General features: G+C 37.1%; 1 protein-coding gene and 1 pseudogene across 1 annotated transcript in view; both read right to left on the bottom strand.

Moving 5' to 3' along the window:
• ZDHHC15 (zinc finger DHHC-type containing 15) overlaps positions 1-20,212 on the bottom strand; it is a 182,161-nt gene that overhangs the window by 138,637 nt on the left and 23,312 nt on the right. Inside the window, exon 2 of the mRNA XM_029930895.1 lies at positions 15,632-15,658. Coding sequence (XP_029786755.1) covers positions 15,632-15,658 — 27 coding nt within the window. The remainder of the gene's footprint in view (positions 1-15,631; positions 15,659-20,212) is intronic.
• On the bottom strand, positions 147-1,317 carry LOC115284203 (annotated as a pseudogene).

Below are 20,212 nucleotides of genomic sequence, written 5' to 3' on the forward strand. Positions count from 1 at the left end.
AAAAAATTAGCAAAACAATAAATAAACCTTTTCTTTTAACAGTTCTGTAACTTTCATAGCTGTACTCTAAAAACTTTGTTATATGATAAAAAAAATTACTCCAGAAGAACTAAAGCATGTAGTAATGAATGAACATGCATGAAAGAAATTGTGAAATCAATAGATCTTACAGAAAAACTATAGTTAATATGCTAAGTAGAACAAATTGGCCTCAAAATGTTTTAGTTCCTTTCTTTAAAAAAATACTGAGTCTAACAAGAAAATACAAAAGCATAAGGCTCTAAGTAAATAAGAGTTGTGTTTAGGCTATTATTGTGCAGGCTATCCTCAAGGACACATACATCTTGCTTCACTGCTGCCTGTATTCTGCTGGGTTTTGATCTTTATTTGAGTCATAGTCTGGATAATTTTATCTCCTTTTACTTCCTCTTCCTCATCTGTTCTTCTTCATAGGCATCATCATCTTCAAGAGCTTCTTCAGTAAAGTATAACACTGCTCTTGGGAATATATGCTCAAGTAAAAAGTGACCATTTTCAGTCTGCAGCAAGGATAGCTTCAGCAGCAGCTTCAGATCTCCACTCTCAGGCACCTCAGGAGGGGCAAAAAAAAAAAAAAATTAAAGAGTCATTGGAAACTGATTTGGTCACAGTAGAAACTATCCCACGTCTCTTGTGTTTCTGCTTCTTAATGGTTTTCAAAGTGATATTCTTTCCTTTTTTCCAATCTAACTGGCATTCTGTACAACCCATAATTTGTATTCCATCAAAATAAAAGGGATCAGAATCATACGGTTCTGACCTCATTCTATATATCTTTGTTAACACTTCGTTTGTGAAATGTTCCTTGGGTTCAAAGTGAAGTTCTAAGACAAAACTCATTGGCTGGCCAGCATCTGAGAACTTCACTTTAATATCTTTCAAGTGCTTCAGAATAGGTTAACCATGTTCCTGAGTCATATCACTCAGCAAGTCAATGTTCTTAAAAACAATCAACCAGAATTCAGGAATTCCCTTGGGATCTTTTTTTCCTTTATCCTCTTTCTCATTTTTAATCTTGTTTTTTTTCTTTCAGCTCTTCCGAATTTTCATCCTCCTCATCTGGTTTCCATTCACATTCTTCTTCTGTAGGTTCATAAATTGCTTAATGATCTCGAATTGCTTATCAACTAGAGGCTGATAGAGAATAGCATATTTTCTTTCAAGATAATGAACTTCCTTATGGAATGTGGCTTCTATCTGTACACATATAACTGGAAGGTTGTTGAGAATGTTCACTCATCTTTTAATTATCCTCGGCAAGTTGTCAATATCTGCCATGCTGAAGTAAGAACTACAAATATCAGTGGCTAGAATGGGAAGCCAAGCGGCTGGAGCTGCCCAGGCAGTGACTCAGGGTGGCAGTGGGAGGAGCAGGAGGTTGTACCACAAGCAGATAACACTAAAAAAGTCATTAATATTTCATAGTTTTCAGAGTACAGGTCTTTCACGTCCTTGGTTAATTTTTTTATTGGTATTTTTTTGTGTGTACAATTGTAAATGGAATTATTTTATTTCTCTGTGCAATTGTAAATGGAATTATTGTCTTTATTTCTCTGCTACTTTGTTATTGGTGCATAAAAATGGTATCAATTTCTTGGTATTAATTTTTTGTCCTGCAACTTTACTGAATTCATTTATTATTTCTGGTAGTTTTGGGTGGAGTCTTCAGGGTTTTCTATATATTGTATTATGCCAGCTGCAAATAGTGACCATTTAACTTCTCCCTTACCAATATAGACACTTATTATTTCTTTTTCTTGCCAGATTGGTGTGGCTAGGAGTTCCAGTACTATGTTGAATAAAAGTGGCAAGAGTAGACATCTTTCTCTTGTTCCTGATTTTACAGAAAAAGCTCTCAATTTCTCACCATTGAGTATAATACTAGCTGTGGGTATTTTATACATAGACTTTACTATGTTGAGGTATGTTCCCTCCAAATCCACTTTGTTGAGGCTTTTTTTAAAAATCATAAATGGATGTTGATTTTTGTCAAATGCTTTTTCCCCATCTATTGCGATTATCATATGATTTATATCCTTTGTCTTCTTGATGCAGTATTATCACATTGATTGATTTGCAAATATTGACCCATCCTTACTTCCCCAGAATAAATTCCACTTGATTGTGGTGAATGATCTGTTAATCTATTGTTGAATACAGTTTGATAATATTTTGTTGAGAATTTTTTCTTTTTTTTTTTTTTTAGTATGCTGAGCGAAGTAAGCCAGGCAGAGAAAGACAGAAACCATATGTTTGCACTCATAGGTCTAACAGGAAAACATGAGAGACCTAATGGAGAACCAGGGGGAGCGGAGGAGGGACAGAGAGTTGGGGAGAGAGAGGGATGCAAAACTTGAGAGACTACTGAATGTTGTTGAGAATTTCTACATCTGTGTTTATCAAGGATATTGGCCTACAGTTTTCTCTGTGATATCTGTCTGCTTTTGATATGAGGGTAATGCTGATCTCATAGAATGTATTTGCAAACTTTGCTTCCTCTTCTATTTTTTGGAAAAGTTTGAGAAGAATAGATATTATTTCTTCTTTAAATGTTTGATAGAATTTACTGGGAAATCCATCTGATCCTGTACTTTTAATTTTGGGTAGTTTTTTGATTACCAATTCATTTTTTTTTTTACTAGTAATTGATCTGTTGAGATTCTGTTTCTTTATAATTCAGTTTGGGAAGATTACATGTTCTTAGGAATTTATTCATTTCTTTTAGATTGTCCAATTGTTGGCACATAACTTTTCCTAGTATTCACTTGTAATCCTTTGCAACAACGGGTGTCAGTTGTTACTTAGTGAGTCTGGCTAAGAGTTTACTAATTTGGTTTATCTTTTCAAAGAACCAGCTCTTGACTTTGTTGATCTTTTCTATTGTATTTTTTGTCTCTATTTCATTTATTTCTTCCCTAATCTTTATTTCCTTCATTTTACTAGCTTTAGGCTTTGCCCGTTCTCCTTTTTCTACTTCCTTTAGGTATACGGTTAGGTTGTTTATTTCAGCTTTTTCTTGTTTGATGAGATAGGCCTGTATTACTTATATATTTTACTCTTTATAACTGCTTTCATTGTGTTCCAAAGATTTTAGACCATGTGCTTTCATTTTTTTCTGTTTCCATATATTTGTGTCTTTTTCTTTGATTTCTTCATAAATCCAATGGTTGCTTAGTACCATGTTGTTTACCCTTCATGTATTTGTGGGGTTTTTATTCCAGTTTTTTTTCTTGTGATTGATTTCTAGTTATATACTATGGTGGTTGGAAAAGATGCATGATGTGATTTCAGTCTTCTTAAAGTTATTGAGACCTGTTTTTTCCCCTAACAAGTGACCTATTCTGGAAAATGTTCCATGTGTACTTGTTTTTGGATGGAATGTTCTGGATATATATATATATATATATATCTGTTATACCCATCTGGTCTAAGGTGTTATTCAAGAAAACTGATTCTGTATTGATTTTCTGCCTGAACAATCCATTGATGTAAGTAAGGTGTTAAAGTATCCCACTATTATATTACCACCAATTTCTCTCCTTATGTAGGTCGTTTGCTTTATGTATTAGGTGCTTCAATGTTGGGTGTGTAAATATTTATAATTGTTATATCTTCTTATGGGATTGTCCCCTTTATCCTTACATAATTCTTTTCTTTGTTTTTTGTATAGTCTTTGTTTTAAAGTCTATTTCACATGATGTAAGTATTGCTATCCTGGTTGTTTTTCTCTTCAAATCGAATGGTAAATGTTTTTCTATTCCTTCACTTCAGTCTGTATGTGTATTTTTAAAAGTTTATTTATTTATTTGGAGAGAGAGAGAGAGAAATACACACACAGAGAGAGAGAGAGAGAGAGAGAGAGAGAGAGAGAGAGAGAGAGAGAGAACGCAAGCAGGGTACTTGCAGACAGCAGGAGAGAGAGGATCCCAAGCAGGCTCCACATTGTCAGCATGAAGCCCAATGTGGTGCTTGAACTCATCAACCATGAGATCGTGACCTGAGCTGAAACCAAGAGTCAGAAACTTAACTGACTGAGTCACCCAGGCACCCCTGTATGTGTTTTTATTTTTTTTCTTTTAAAGTTAATTGTCAAGTTGGCTTCCATATAACACCCAGTCCTCATCCCAACAAGTGCCCTCCTCCATGCCCATCAGTCCCTTTCCACTCTCCCACACCCACATCAACACTCACTTTGTTTTCAGTATTCAAGACTCTCATAGTTTGCCTTCCTCCCTCTCTCCAATTATTTTTCCCCTCCCCCTCCCCCATGGTCCTCTATTAAGTTTCTCCTGTTCCACTTATAAGTGAAAATACATGGTATCTGTCCTCTGCTGGACTTATTTCACTTAGCATAACACTCTCCAGTTTCATCCATGTTGCTACAAATGGCCAGATTTCCTTCCAATTGTCATTCAGTATTCCATTGTATAGATAAACCACATCTTTTTATTTTATTTATAGTTTATTGTCAAGTTGGTTTCCATATAACACTCAGTGCTCTTCCCCACAAGTGCCCTCCTCCATAACCATGATCCCTCTTCCCCCTTCCCCCTCCTTCATCAGCCTTCAGTTTGTTTTCAGCATTCAAGAGTCTCTCATGATTTGCCTCCCTCCCTATCCCTAACTCTTTTTCCCCCCTTCCCCACCCCATGGTCCCCATTCACTTAATGAATGGACATTTAGGCTCTATCATGATTTGGCTATTGTTGAAAGTGCTGCTATGAACATTGGCGTACATGTGCCCTTATGCATCAGCACTCCTGTATCCCTTCAGTAAATTCCTAGCAGTGCTATTGCTGGGTCATAGGGGAGTTCTACTGATAGTTTTTTGAGGAACCTGGTTTTCCAGAGCGGCTGCACCAGTTTACATTCCCACCAACAGTGTAGGAGGGTGCCCGTCTCTCCACACCCTCGCCAGCATCTATAGTCTCTTGATTTGTTCATTTTAGTCACTCTGACTGGCATGAGGTGGTATCTCAGTGTGGTTTTGATTTGTATTTCCCTGATGATGAGTGACGCTGAGCATCGTTTCATGTGTCTGTTGGCCATCTGGATGTCCCCTTTGGAGAAGGGTCTGTACATGTCTTCTGCCCATTTCTTAACTGGATTATTTGTTTCTCGGGTGTAGAGTTTGGTGAGTTCCTAACAGATTTTAAATACTAGCCCTTTATCTGATAATCCATTTGCAACTATCTTTTCCCATTCCATCAGCTGCCTATTAGTTTTATTGATTATTTCCTTTAAAGTGTGGAGTTTTTTTTTAATATTGATGAGATCCCAATAGTTCGTTTTTGCCCTTGATTCCCTTGCCTTTGGGGATGTGTCCAGTAACAAATTGCTGCAGCTGAGGTCAAGGATGTTGTTTTCTGCTTTCTCCTCTGGGATTTTGATGGTTTCCTGTTTCACATTCAGGTCTTTCAGCCATTTTGAGTTTATTTTTGTGTGTTCTGTAAGAAAGTCATCTAGTTTCATTCTTTTCATGTTGCTGTCTAGTTCTCCCAGCACCATCTGATAAAGAGACCGCCTTTTTTCCATTGGATGCTCTTTCCTGTTTTGTCAAAGATTAATTGGCCATACATTTGTGGGTTCAATTCTGCGTTCTCTATTCTACTCCATTGGTCTATGTGTCTGTTTTTGTGCCAATACCATACTGTCTTGATGATGACCATTTATACTGGAGGATAAAGTCTGGGATTTTGATGCCTCCCATTTTGGGATTCTTCTTCAATATTACTTTGGTTATTCGGGTTCTTTTGTGATTCCATACAAATTATAGGATAGTTTATTCTATCTTTGAGAAGAATGCTGGTGCAATTTTGATTGGGATCGCATTGGATCTGTAGATTGCTTTGGGTAATAATGATATTTTAACAATGCTTATTCTTCCGATCCATGAGCATGAAATGCTTTTCCATTTTTCTGTGTCTTCTTCAATTTCCTTCATAACTTGTCTATAGTTTTCATCAAACATATTTTATATCTTTGGTTGGGTTTATTCCTAGGATTTTATAGTTTTTGGTGTGATTTTGAATGGGATAAGTTTCTTGATTTCTCTTTATGTTGCTTCATTATTGGTGTATAAAAATGCAACTGATTTCTGTACATTGATTTTGTACCCTTCGCCTTTTCTGAATTCATGGATCAGATTTAGGAGGCTCCTGGTGGAGTGGAGACGATCAGGTTCTCCATGTACAGTATCATGCCATTAAAGTTTGACATCACTTTTGCCAAATCTGAAGCCTTTTATTTGCTTTTGTTGTCTGATTGATGATGCTAGGACATCCAGCACTATGTTAAACAACAGTGGTGAGAGTGAATATCCTTGCCGTGTTCCTGATCTCAGGGGGAAAGCTCTCAGTGTTTCTCTATTGAGGATGATATTAGCTGTGGGCTTTTCATAAATGGCTTTTATGATGTTTAAGTAAGTTCCTTCTATCCCGACTTTCTCGAGAGTTTTTATTAAAAAAGGATGTTGTATTTTGTCAAATGCTTTTTCTGCATCTATCGGCAGGATCATATGGTTTTTTATCTTTTCTTCTGTTAATGTGATGTGTCACATTGATGGATTTACAAATATTAAACTGGCCCTGTTACCCAGGAATGAATCCGACTTGATCATGGCAGATAATTCTTTTTATATAATGTTGAATTTGATTTCCTAGTAAATTGTTGAGGATTTTTGCATCCATATTAATCAAGGATATTTGAGTGTAGCTCTCTTTTTTTGCTGGGTCTCTGTCTGGTTTGGGAATCAAAGCAATGCTGGCTTCATAGAATGAGTCTGGAAATTTTCTTTCCATTTGTATTTTGTGGAATAGCTTGAGAAGAATGGGTATTAATTATGATTTAAATGTCTGGTAGAATTCCCCAGCGAAGCCATCTGGCCCAGGACTCTTATGTGTTGGGAGATTTTTGATAATTGATTCAATTTCTTTACTGGTTATGGGTCTGTTAAGATTTTATATCTCTTCCTGTTTGAATTTTGGTAGTGCATGTGTGTTTAGAAATTTTTCCATTTCTTCTAGATTGTCCAGTTTGTTGGCATATAATTTTTCATAGTATTTCCTGATAATTGCTTCTATTTCTGAAGGATTGGCTGTAATAAATGCATTTTCATTTGTGATTTTTAAAATTTTGGGTGCCCTCTCCTTTTTTTTTTTTTGAGAAGCCTGGTTTTAGGTTTATGAATTTTGTTTATTTTTTCAAAAAACCAACTCTTGGTTTCATTTATATGCTCAGCTGGGTTTTTTTTTTTTTTTTGTAGATCCTATATTGTTTATTTCTGCCCTTATATTTATTATTTCGCTTCTTCCGCTGGGCTTGGGGTGCTCTTGCTGCTCTCCTTCTAGTTCCTTTGGGTGCGCTGTTAGATTTTGTATTATCACCTTTTCTAGTTTCTTGAAATAGGCCTGGACTGCAATGTACTTTCCTCTTAGGACTTCCTTTGCTGCATCCCAAAGAGTTGGATTGTCGTATTTTCATTTTCATTTGTTTCCATATATTTTTAAATTGCTTCTCCAATTGTCTGATTGGCTCATTTACTGTTTAGTAGGGTGTCTTTAACCTCCATGTTTTTGGAGGTTTTCCAGACTTTTTCCTGTGGTTGATTCCCAGTTTCATAGCATTGTGATCTGAAAGTGTGCGTGGTATGATCTTAATTCTTTTATATTTGTTGAGGGATGCTTTATGACCCAGTATGTAATCTATCTTGGAGAATGTGCCATGTGCACTTGAGAAGAAAGTGAATTCCACAGCCTCTCAAAGTAGAGTTCTAAATATATCTGTCAAATCCATCTGTTCCAATGTGTCGTTCTGTTCCATTGTTTCTTTATTGATTTTCTGTCTAGTTGACCTATCCATTGCTGTAAGTGGATTATTAAAGTCTCCTGCCATTAGCACATTATTATCAATAAGATTGTTTCTGTTTGTGATTGTTTTATGCATTTGTGTGCTCCCGAATTCGGTGCATAAACATTTATAATTGTTAGCTCTTCCTGATGGATAGGCCCTGTAATTATTATATAATGCCTTTCTTCATCTGTTGTTACTGCCTTTACTTTAAAGTCCAGTTTGTCCGATATAAGTATGGCTACTCCAGCTTTCCTTTGACTTCCACTAGCATGATAGATATTTCTCCATCCCCTCACTTTCAATCTGAAGGTGTCCTCAGATCTAAAGTGAGTCTCTTGTAGACAGCACATAGATGAATTTTGTCTTTGTATCCATTCTGATAACCTATGACTTTTGATTGAAGCATTTAGTCCATTTACATTCAGTGTTATTATTGAAAAATATGGGCTTAGAGTCATTGTTTTCTCTGTTGGATTCATGCTTATAGTGGTGTCTCTAGTTCTTTGTGTTCCTTGCAACATTTCCCTCTTAGAGTCCCCTTAAGAATTTCTTGTAGGGCTGGTTTAGTGGTGATGAATTCCTTCCATTTTTGTTTGTTTGGGAAAATCTTCCTCTCCTTCTATTTTGAATGACAGGCTTGCTGGATAGGGAATTCTTGGCTCAATATTTTTCCTGTTTATCATATTGAAGATTTCCTGCCATTCCTTTCTGGCTTGTCAATTTTCAGTAAATAGAACTGCAACTACTCTGATGTGTCTTCTTTTGTATGTTAGGGCCCTTTTGTCCCTAGCTGCTTTCATAATTCTCTTTATCCTTATATTTTGCCAGTTTCACTATGACATGTCACTCCAAAGATCAGTTCAACTTATGCCTGAGGGGAGTTTCTGTACCTCTTGGATTTCAATGTATGTTTCCTTCCCCAGATTGGGGACGTTCGTGGCCATAGTTTGTTCGAGGACCCCTTTCAGCTCTTTTCTCTCTCTCTCTTCTACTTCTGGAATTCCTATGATAAGGATATTGTTCCATTTGATTGCATAACTCAGTTCTCAAATTCTCCTTTATTGCTCCTATATCAATTTCTCTCTCTTTCTCAGCTTCCCTTGTTTCTATAATTGTGTTTTCTAATTCACCTGTTCTCCCTTCTGCCTCTTCAGTCCGTGCATTGGCCGCCTGAATTTTATTATGCACCTCATTCATAGTATTTTTTAATTCACCATAAATATTTTTAAGACCCATAATCTTTGTAGCAATTGTGTCTCTGCCGTCTTCTAGCCTTTTTCAAGCCCAGAGATTAATTTTATGACTATTGTTCTAAATTCTTGTTCAGTTATATTGCTTCTTTCTGTTTCATCCAATTCTTTAGCTGTCACTTCTTCCTGGAATTTCTTTAGAGGAGAGTTCTTCTGTGCCATCATTTTGACTAGCTTTCTGTCTCTTGTCAATTTTTAAATCTTGTTGTGCATTCTGCACCTGGGAGTACTGCTATATTCAAGGAGGCTAATAGACTGTCCAGGGCCTGTCCATTCAGGAAGTGTTGTTTTAATGGTGTCCCTTGGTCTCTGTTTTTGTGACTTTGGTTATTTTATTTCCCTACTCATAGTGATATTTGGGACTTTCCACCATGTGAAATTTGGTTTGTTTCTTGAGGTAGCTCTGGAAAGGAAAACAGACAGACAAACAGGGAACAAAAGCATGGAAACGCACAAACGAATAAAAAACACTAAGCTAACCAAAAAGACAAAAACCGCACAAAACAAAAACAACAAATGACAAAGGACAGTCTAAAAGTACAGTACGAGAAATTCCTGCTACAAAGAAAGATCCCAGTGGAGGCAGTGCTGATGGAAGAGCACAGACAGAGAAATGACAAGTGTGGGGAGAAAGAAAAATCGAACATTGACCAGTCAGAGAGACTAAAAATCTTAATTCTGATAGAGAAAAAGGAGAATTCAGTAGGTTGTGAGGAGAAAAAAACAAATGATGATAATGTCACCTGAGAAACTATATAGTCTGATTATTTCAGAGAGAGAAAGGAAGGTAATGAAGAAGGTGTAGAACATATATCAAGAGAATGGATTAAATATGCCTGTTTAATGTTGTTCCGTTGCTTCCAGCTAGCTGTGCTTTTTGAGTCTTCCTTCCTTACCCTGCCTAATTCTCACATGCCAGGGCTCCAATGGAGGATCAAGGCTTGTACATGGCAGCCTCAGGCTGTCCTTCTCAGCTTTCCAGTTCAGGTAGGTTCCCAAGACATGAACCTACAGATGATCCCTTCTCCTATATCCAGAACCCAGCCCTGATGAAGGCGGACAGGTCCCCTTGCCCTGCCACTACTCTGCCCCAGAGGCCGCCTCTGAAGGATGCACCCCTTCACTTCCCTGCTTGGAAGAGCCAGAGGAGCCCAAACCCCTTGCATGATGCCTCACTTGGGGACAATTCAGGGATCTCCCCGAAACCACTTCCTCTTTTTGTTTGCCACAGAGTCACCTGCCAAAACAAAACTGACTCTGAGAGAAAAAAAATTCCTCAGCATTTTGAATACATTGATACATAGGTGAAACAGATCAGTTCGCGATTTCCCTACAGTTTCAACACTTTGTTTCTGAATAATAATAATAAAAAAATTCCTGCAGCAAATACCATTTTGAGACTAATTTCTAGAGGTTCCTAGCAGGCAAATCATTCTTTTTCTTGCTGTGATGTTCCTTTTAGTCTTTTTTTTAAAGTAGTTTATTGTCAGATTAGTTTCCATACAACACCCAGTGCTCTTCCCCACAAGTGCCCTCCCCCATCACCACCACCTCTTTTCCCCCTCCCCCTTCAACCCTCAGTTCGTTTTCAGTATTCAATAGTCTCTCAAGTTTTGCATCCCTCTCTCTCCCCAACTCTCTTTCCCTCTTCCCCTCCCCCTGGTCCTCCATTAGGTTTCTCCTGTTCTCCTGTTAGACCTATGAGTGCAAACATATGGTATCTGTCTTATATCTCAGACTCGATTTATCTTTCCACCAGTCAAGTGTTGGTCCAGTTGGTCCCAACAGGTTAACAGGGACTGCAGGTTGCTGATCACATGTCTTTACAAAGAGCTTGATGTTTAGCAGGGACTTAATACCAGAAGCTGGAAAAATAAAGAAGGGTGTTAAGATAAAACATCAAACATAGCTAATGTGCATTTACCTTTGGTGGAGACAGTCAATCCAAAACTCCTGGGGTCTCAAAGTTGTGTTACTGCCTAAGAGAGGAGGGGAAGGGGATAGGTCAAGAATTCCCGCCCTGGGGGCGCCTGGGTGGCTCAGTCAGTTGGGCGGCCAACTTCAGCTCAGGTCATGATCTCATGGTTTGTGCATTTGAACCCCGCATCCAATTCTGTGCTGACAGCTCAGAGCCTGGAGCCTGCTTCACATTCTGTTCTCCCCCCTCCCATGCTCATGCTCTGTCTCTTTGTCTCTCAATAATAAATAAATGTTTAAAAAAATTTTAAGAAAAAAAATATGCCTGTTTAAGCAAACCTATAACCAGAATACCTGGTCCAGAGGAGTGGAGAGAGAAGAATGAGATAAGGGAGAATATATCTGAATAACAAGAATCGACCTAGAATTAATCATAGCAATGCATCAGTACTGGTCTTCAGGGAGTCGGGGAGGGGCTGTCTGTTTCTGCAGCATCTATCTGGGGCTCTGGTAAAAAAGCTGCTACCCAGTGCAGATGGGTGTGGTTTGGTGGAGGCGGGTCTCGCCTCCACTGTGGGTCCTATGGGCTACTCCCTGAGACCCTGTCTTGATGGGTATGGGGACTCCTTTGGGTCCAATTTCAGTGTGCCGCAGGCTCAGGCAAGGTGGGCCCTGTTTTATGTCCCACACCCAGCCACGTTTCGACCTCTTACGCCCTATGCATTAATGATACTGCCGGAAATGTAATCCAGCAAGCTGGGGCACTTCTGGCAGAGATCCCAGCAGGGGATTGAGCAGGGGATTGGTTTCTCCTGATACCTACTGTGTCCTTTGCATATTGTCTATCCTCTAGGATAGCTTCTGGGACCTAGGGCACTCCCCAGCAGGGGACCAAGCAGGAGAGCTGTTTCTCCTGATCCCAACTGCGTCCCTTGCGTACCGTCTATCCCAAAGAGAATTTCTCAGACCAGGGCACCCAGCCCAAAGAAAGCTCCGCAGTTAGAGATGGCATCTTTCTCCAGAAGCCCGAGTAGGCTGTCTTCTTAGTGGACTCCGTCTCTTTTCCTCCCAGATTCTTGTGGTTCAGAGTCCTTTGGCTTCATCCCTTCTTTGAGAGATGCAGGCGGGAGGTATGGAACTCCCTACTTCTCTGCCATCTTGCAACCTCCCTAAGATACTGATTTTTAAAAATATATTGTTGGACTCGGTTTGCTAGTATGTTACTGAATAGTTATGCATCCATGTTCAACAGGAATGTTGGCCTCTAGTACTCTTTTTTAGTGGAGTCCCTAAATGATTTTGCTATTAAGGTAATGCAGTTGACAAGATACAACATCCATTCATGTTAAAACTTTGAAAATGTGGATTTAGAAAATATATCCATCAACATCATAAAGGCCATATAAGAAAAAGTTACAACTAGTACCATCTTCAATGAGGAAAAACTAAGAGAGCTTTCTCTAAAGTCAGGTACAAGGCAGGGATGTCCACTCTCACCACTGTTATTTAACATAGTACTGGAAGGCTTAGCCACAACAATTAGAAAACAAAATGAAATAAAATGCAACCAAATTAGTAAGTAAAACTTTAACTATTTGTAAATGACATTATGCTCTATATAGAAAACCCAAAAGACTGCATCAAAAACCACTCGACCTGATATACAAGTTCAGTAATTGCAGAATATAAAATCAACATTGAGAAATCTGTTGCATTTCTATACAGCAATAAGCAAGCAGCAGAAATAGAAATTAAGAAATCAATCCCAATTACAGTTGCATCCAAAATAAGAAGGTACTTAGGAATAAACCCAACCAAAGAGATAAAAGACCTGTACCCAGAAAACTATAAAACACAGATAAAAGAAATTGAAGAGGACATAAGAATATGGAAAGATATTCTATGTTGATGAATTGGAAGAACAAATATTATTTAAATGTCTATACTACCAAAAGCAATCTACATATTTAATGCAATCCATATCAAAAAACCACCAGTACTTTTTCACAGAGCTAGAACAAATAACCCTACCATCTGTATGGAATCACAAAAGACCACAAATAGCTAAAGCAAACTTGAAAAGGAAAACAAAGCTGGAGGCTTCAGAATTCTGGTCTTCAAGTTATAGTACAAAGCTGCAGTGATTAAAACAGTATGGTATGGGCACAAAAATAATGAAAGCAATTTTGAAAAACAAAACTGGAGGTATCACAATTCCAAACTTGAGATTATACCACAAAACAATAGTAATTAGAACACTATGGTACAGGCACAAAAATAGACACATACATCAATGGAACATAATTCAAAACACAGGAGTAAACACACAACTTTATGGTCAATTTATCTTTGACAAGCAGGGAAGAATATCTAATGGGAAAAAGACCGTCTCTTCAACAAATGGTGTTGGGAAATCTGGTTAGCTACATGCAGCAGGAATGAAACTGGACCACTTTCTTACACCATAAACAAACAAAAAAAATTATTTAAGACATAAATGTGAGACCTAAAAGCACAGGCAGCAATTTCCTTGACATCAGCCATAGCAACATCTTTCTAGATATGTCTTCTAATACAGAGGAAATAAAAGCAAAAATAAACTATTGGGACTCCATCAAAATAAAAAGTTTCTGCATAGCAAAAGAAACAACCAACAAAACTAAAAGGCAATCTATGGAATGGGAGAAGATATTTGCAAACGACATATCCAATAATGGGTTAGCATCCAAAATACATAAAGAACTTACACAACTCAACACCCTTAAAACAAATAATCCAATTAAAAATGGACAGAAGTCATAAATAGACATTTCTCTAGTGAAGTCATACAGATGGTCAAAAGACACATGGAATGATATTCATCATCACTTATCATCAGGAAAATGAAAATCAAAACACACCTGTCAGAATGGCTAAAAACCAAAAGTACAAGAAACAACAAGTACTGGTGAAGGTGTGGAGAAAAAAGAACTCTTAGACTGTTGGTGGGAATGTAAACCAGTGCAGCCATTGCAGAAAATATTTGGAATTTCCTAAAAAAATTTAAAAACAGAACTACTCTATGTATGATGCAGTAATCGCACTACTGGGTATTTACGCCCAAAATACAAAAACACTAATTGAAATGGATACATGAATCTATAATGTTTACTGCGGCATTATTTACAATAGCCACTGGAAGCAGCCATAGTGTTCATGACAGATGAATGGATAAAGAAGACGTGGTGTGTGTGTGTGTATATATATATATATATATATACACACACACACACACACACACACACACACACACAATCGAATAGGATTCAGCCAGAGGGAAAGAAAAATGAAATATTGCCATTTGCAACAGAAGGGATGGAGCTAGAGTATATAATGCTAGGTGAAATAAGTCAGTATGAGAAAGACAAATACCATATGATTTCCCTCATACGTGGAATTTAATAAATAAAACAAACACAGGAGAAAAATAAGATGAAGAGAGACAACCAAGAAACAGTCTCTTAACTATAGAAAACAAATTGATGGTTACCAGAGGGTAGTTAGTTCACTGGTGGGTGATATAGGTGATGGAGATTAAAGGCTACATTTATCATGATGAGCACTGAATAATGCAATTATAATGCATATAATTGCAAAACACTACATTGTACACCTGAAAGTAGTATAACACTCTATGTTAAATATACTAGAATTAAAGTTAAAAAATCATTAAAAAATGAATAAAAATGAAATAAAAAGTAATATAGGGATGCCTGAGTGGCTCAGTTGGGTAAGCCTCCAATTCTTGATTCCGGCTCAGATCATGATCTCACTGAGATCAAGCCCCATGTCAAATTCTATGCTGAGCATGGAGCCTGCATCAGACTCTCTCTCTCCTCCTCTGCCCCCTCATCTTTTCTCATACTCTCTTTCTTTCAAAATAAATAAATAAACTTTATTTTTTAAAAAGCATAATATAAATATCATGTAATTAATGAATTACAACATCTAATCCCATGAAGTGAGATTTAAAAATAACTACATAAAGTGGCTAAATACTTATGGTAATGCCTGAGAAAATAATGTAAAGCTAAATGTTTGTTAAGACTCATGCTTAGCTTACACATTTTTAATGGAAAATTCCTCAATCTCTTTACTGTGGTAGTATAAATTGTAGGTCAAGCTGGATGGGGCTGAAGAATGGAGAGGAATATAGCAACTATATTGGACCTCTGATGGTGAAGAACCTATCCCTTTATATTTCTTTGTGACGCCCTTACTCTATACCTTGAGGTAATGAATTGCATAGGAAGGCAAGGTACCTAGGACAGTAGTGGCGAAGGAAGAAAGAGCCTAGGTCCTCTCTATCATAAATCCTGATAATTTCCAATTTCTGTCCTACAGCCATAGAGGACACTAAAAATATGTTCTGCTGTATCTCTGGGTACACTGTGGGTATGTTTCCTGAAAACTGCCATCCCAAACCTTCCATTCAATTCAGTATTCCTGGGAAAGTTGCTCAGTTTCTATGCTTTATGTAACTTACTTTTAGATAGATACAATTCTGACCAATACAATTTAAAATACTATCTTACCTTTTTCTCCTGGGCTCAAAACAGTCACTGTAAAAAGAAAGACAAAGGTCAAAATTAGTAATATCTAAAAACATCAATTTTCTAATTCATTTGTCCATACCATTATTTTTGAGCAATCTACTCAATTGAATTAATATATTAGGAAACAATCAACCTAAGATAAGGGAAGATAAGGATGATCAAATTCCATCCTTTACTATCTTTCTTCATCTTAAGCCTTAAGTAAGAATTTCTACTCATTCAACAAATACAGATGTAATTCTAAAATTTTTAAATCCCACCAAATGGAATCTCTTGAGCTATAACATGATAGGAAGAGCTAAAAAGCTAATCAATTAGATGATTGGTTATTCATTTTCTCAAACAATTCACTAGAGAACATCTTTAAATACCAAGCTTCCCTTGTATATTTCGAGTTAGTGTGGAGGTTACATGCCAGATATGAAACAAGACTTCCTGGGTTAAAAACCCAGTTGCACTATTTTGTGACTTTAGGCAGGTTCCCTAATTTCTCTAACATTACCTACCTTACAAGATTACTCAAGATTTAAATGAGCTAATGAATATAGCTGTTGTTTAGCATAGTATCTAGCACAAGGCAAATATATAACAAATATTACTTCTGATTATTATATTTGAACTATGATTTCATAGAATATCAGAATGAAAAGAAACTAACAATTCTCTGGTTTATCTGTTTCATTTTATATCTGGGAAAAATGGACTAGAGTGGTATCAACAATTTGCCCAAGGTAACAGAACAAGTTAATGGTAGAGTTGGGACTAAATTCCAGGCTCCAAGGCTCTTTGCATGCACTGTGTCTACTTTACCCAATCATTCTTTGCTGCTTTATGTAATATATACATAATTTTTGCTCAGAATGTCATTTAAAGAATGTGAGGCCTACCTCTTTTTAGTCACCATCAACATCTGTGTGCATTTATACTAGATGTTAAGGCAAAGAGAAACCATAAAGCATTGTTTTCAATCTCGAGAAACTATTGAATTAAGATGTTTTTCATACACAATGATAAACATTTAAGGTAAAAAAATGGGCAAGAAAATCCAAACAGAGAATGAGACTATATTCTAGGACTATTTCCTCAGGTCATTCATCAGTCATATTTTCTCTTTATCTTCATATCCACATATAGTTTTGTTGAGTCTTAAAATTTTATCTTTTTAATAATCATTTGAATGAACTTTGTTAAAAATGTCCTACTTTGTGCTAAACATATGACCAGATGATGTCTTCTTTTTAATAATACACCTGCCTACAGATGGATACTCTTTTTCTTTCCTTTCCAGTTACAAAAATCCTAGTTAACAATGATTGTTAAGAGTATATTTTTTCTTCTTTTCCATTTCTGGCTCTAGGCACTCAAAAATTTATATAACAACTAACTGACCACAAGGTTAAGAGACAGAGACTTTAAAGACAATGTGTAAAAAAAGAATACATTCTTCAATATGGAAAAATCACTACAGAAGCAAACAAAATCAACTCACAAGAGGCAGCAAAACAAACCCTAGGGAGGTGGAGAATCTAATTTCTAGATTTCTACTTTATTATATTCTAAATGTATATTTTCAACAACAAAATTTACAGGGCATGAAAAGAAATAAGTATGGCTTATTAACAGGAAAAAAGGCTGTCCAGGAAGCCTAGGCATTGACTTGCTAGACAAAGACTTTATTTTTTTTAATGTTTTTTATTTTATTTTTGAGAGACAGAGAGAGACAGTGTGAGCAGGGTAGGGTCAGAGAGAGAGGGAGACACAGAATCCAAAGCAGGCTCCAGGCTCTGAGCTGTCAGCACAGAGCCCAACACAGGGCTCGAACCCACAAACCGTGAGATCATGACCTGAACCAAAGTCGGAGGCTCAACTGACTAAGCCACCCAGGCGCCCCTAGACAAAGACTTTAAATTCATTGTTTTAAATATGCTCAAAGAGAACTAAAAGAGATCCGAAGAATAAAAATAGAGTATGTATATAAATGAAGAGATAAAAGAAATAAAGAAAGGAACCAAATAGAGATACTGGAGATGAAAATGATTATCATAAAATGAAAACTTTACTAAAGGAACCCAGCAGTAGATTTAAGCAGCAGGAGAAACAATGTCTCAAGAGCAAAATGAGAAAGAAATGAAAGAAAAATGAACAAAGTCTGAGACTTGTAGGACACCATCAAATGTACTATCATATGCATAATGGGAGTTTCAGTGAAAGGGGGAGCTTTGAATATTTGAAAAAATGATGACTGGAAAACTCAAATTTGGCAAAAGACATGAATCTAAATACCCAAGAATCTCAACAAACTCCACATTGGAGAAATTAAAGGATATCCATAATCAGACACATAATCAAGCCAACAAAACCAAAGACAAAGAGAACACCTTGAAAGCAGGAAAAGATAAGCAATTTTACATACCAAAAAATAATAAGATTAACATCTTATTTCTCTTTGGAAACCATGGAGGCCAGAAGGCAGTGAGATGCCATATTTAAAGTGTTGAAAGAAAAAGATCTGTCAATCAAGAATTATATAACTAGGAACAATATCCTTCAAAAAATGAAGGATAAAATAAGACATTCATAGATAAACAAAAAAATGAGGGAGTCCATCACTGGTAGAACTGTCCTTCAAGAAATGACAGTATGTTCTGCAGGAATAAATAAAAAGGCACTAACTATAATTCAAGTCATTAAAAGAAATCAAGAATATTGGAAAAAGTGACTACATAGGTGAATATAAAAAACATTAGAATTGAATTTTTGGTTTGTATTTCTTTTTTTAGTATAAGTTTTAAAGGATAATTCCATAAGACAATAATGAGAAATCTATGTTAAGATGCATACAAGTTAGGAAGATGCAATTTGGGAAAGTTACCGACATAAAGTGAGGAATGGAGCTGAAAAGGAGTAGACTTTTGTACAGTATTATACTAAGTTGGTATTGATTCAAATAAATTATTTGAACTTGATTATTATAAAGTTGACATGTTAATTGCAATATGGAGGGTAAGCAGTATTAAAAAGCTAAAAAATACAGAAAATGAAATCACAGGAAATTAAAATGAGTACAGAAGAAAAAATCAATTAAAAATAAGAATGAAAAAATAAACATAAAAATAAGAATGAAGTAAAACAATAAGCCATCACTATACATATACTAGAATTAGAAAACTGAAATATAATACTAAATGCAGACAAGGATGTGAGGAAACAGGAAATCTCATTCATTGTTTGTGGGAATGCAAAATGGTACAGCCAATTTGGAGGAATTTTTCAAAGATATCCTTGTAAAACACAACCAGAAAAGAGCTAGGGTAGCTATACTAATATCAGACGAATAGATTTTAAAATGAAAATGGATACAAAAGGTGGAGGACAGAGAGAAGATGGAAGTGGAGTAGGAGAGCCTTAGGTTTGTCTCATCTCAGGAACAAAACTAATCGTAAGTACCCCAGAAATCGACCTGAAGACTGAAAGAACTACACAACTAAAGGGATAGACGAGGCCATGTTGAAGAAGGTAGGGAGTATGGACAAGTGATGTAGAGGAGAAAGAGACTGTAGATGCTGCAGAGGGGAAGGAGCTCTGGCTTCAGAGAAGAGAGAGAGAGCAAGAGAGCAAGAATGAGAGAGAGCAAGAGAGGAGCACCTAGGGGAATGCACAAAAAGATTTCCATAAAAGCCATTATCTTGGAAAAGGAGAGGCTGAATTTTGTGAGCTCTTGCAACCAGCAGGGCTTAAAGCCTGGAGTTTTATTTATTTAAAATTTTTTCTAAGTGTTTATATATTTATTTTGAGAGAGAGAGAGATGGAGTGTGCGCAGGGGAGGGTCAGAGAGAGAGGGAGAAACAGAATCTGAAGCAGGCTCCAAGCTCTGAGCTGTCAGCACAGAGCCTGATATGGGGCTCAAACTCACAAACTGTAAGATCATGACTTGAGCTGGACACTTAAACAACTGAGCCACCTAGGCACCCCAAAGCCTGGAATTTTAAAGATCAGCAGGCTTAGCTGGAATAGAGTGAAGAGAGCACTGTGCTACTCTTGGAGAGAAGGCAGACAGCATGGAAACAGAGATTTCAAGAATGACTGGGGCACACAGGGGAAGGTTATTTGCTCTTCTTGGAGGCCATCTCTGAGAGGTAGCATTCATGGAGACACCTCTCTGGGGATAAAGGAGCTGACCAGCACCATTTCCCTATCCCATTCTTCAGCAAAACACAGAGATACCCATGGTAAGCAGTGCAGCACCAACATTGGCTGCCTAACTTGCTTACATCAAAGCCCCTGCTCCCTGCACTCTGGCTGGACTGTTCATCAGTCCCAGTGTGACAGGTGCCTCCCCCATAAGATAGTACAACCCCAAATCACACCACAAACCCCAAATCCCCCATCCAGAGAGCTCTGCAGTACCACAGTCCTCATAGAAGTGCTGTCAGGTCTTATTTCAAAAGCAGAGCAGAGCACACCTGTTTATAACTTGTCACATTCAGGTCAGGGACAAAACACTGCACATATCAAACAAGGAGAACCTCTCCAAGCCACTGGTATGAAGGATAGAGCAGA

This window comes from Suricata suricatta, chromosome X (assembly GCF_006229205.1).
Source record: "Suricata suricatta isolate VVHF042 chromosome X, meerkat_22Aug2017_6uvM2_HiC, whole genome shotgun sequence".
NCBI classification, from domain to species: domain Eukaryota; kingdom Metazoa; phylum Chordata; class Mammalia; order Carnivora; family Herpestidae; genus Suricata; species Suricata suricatta.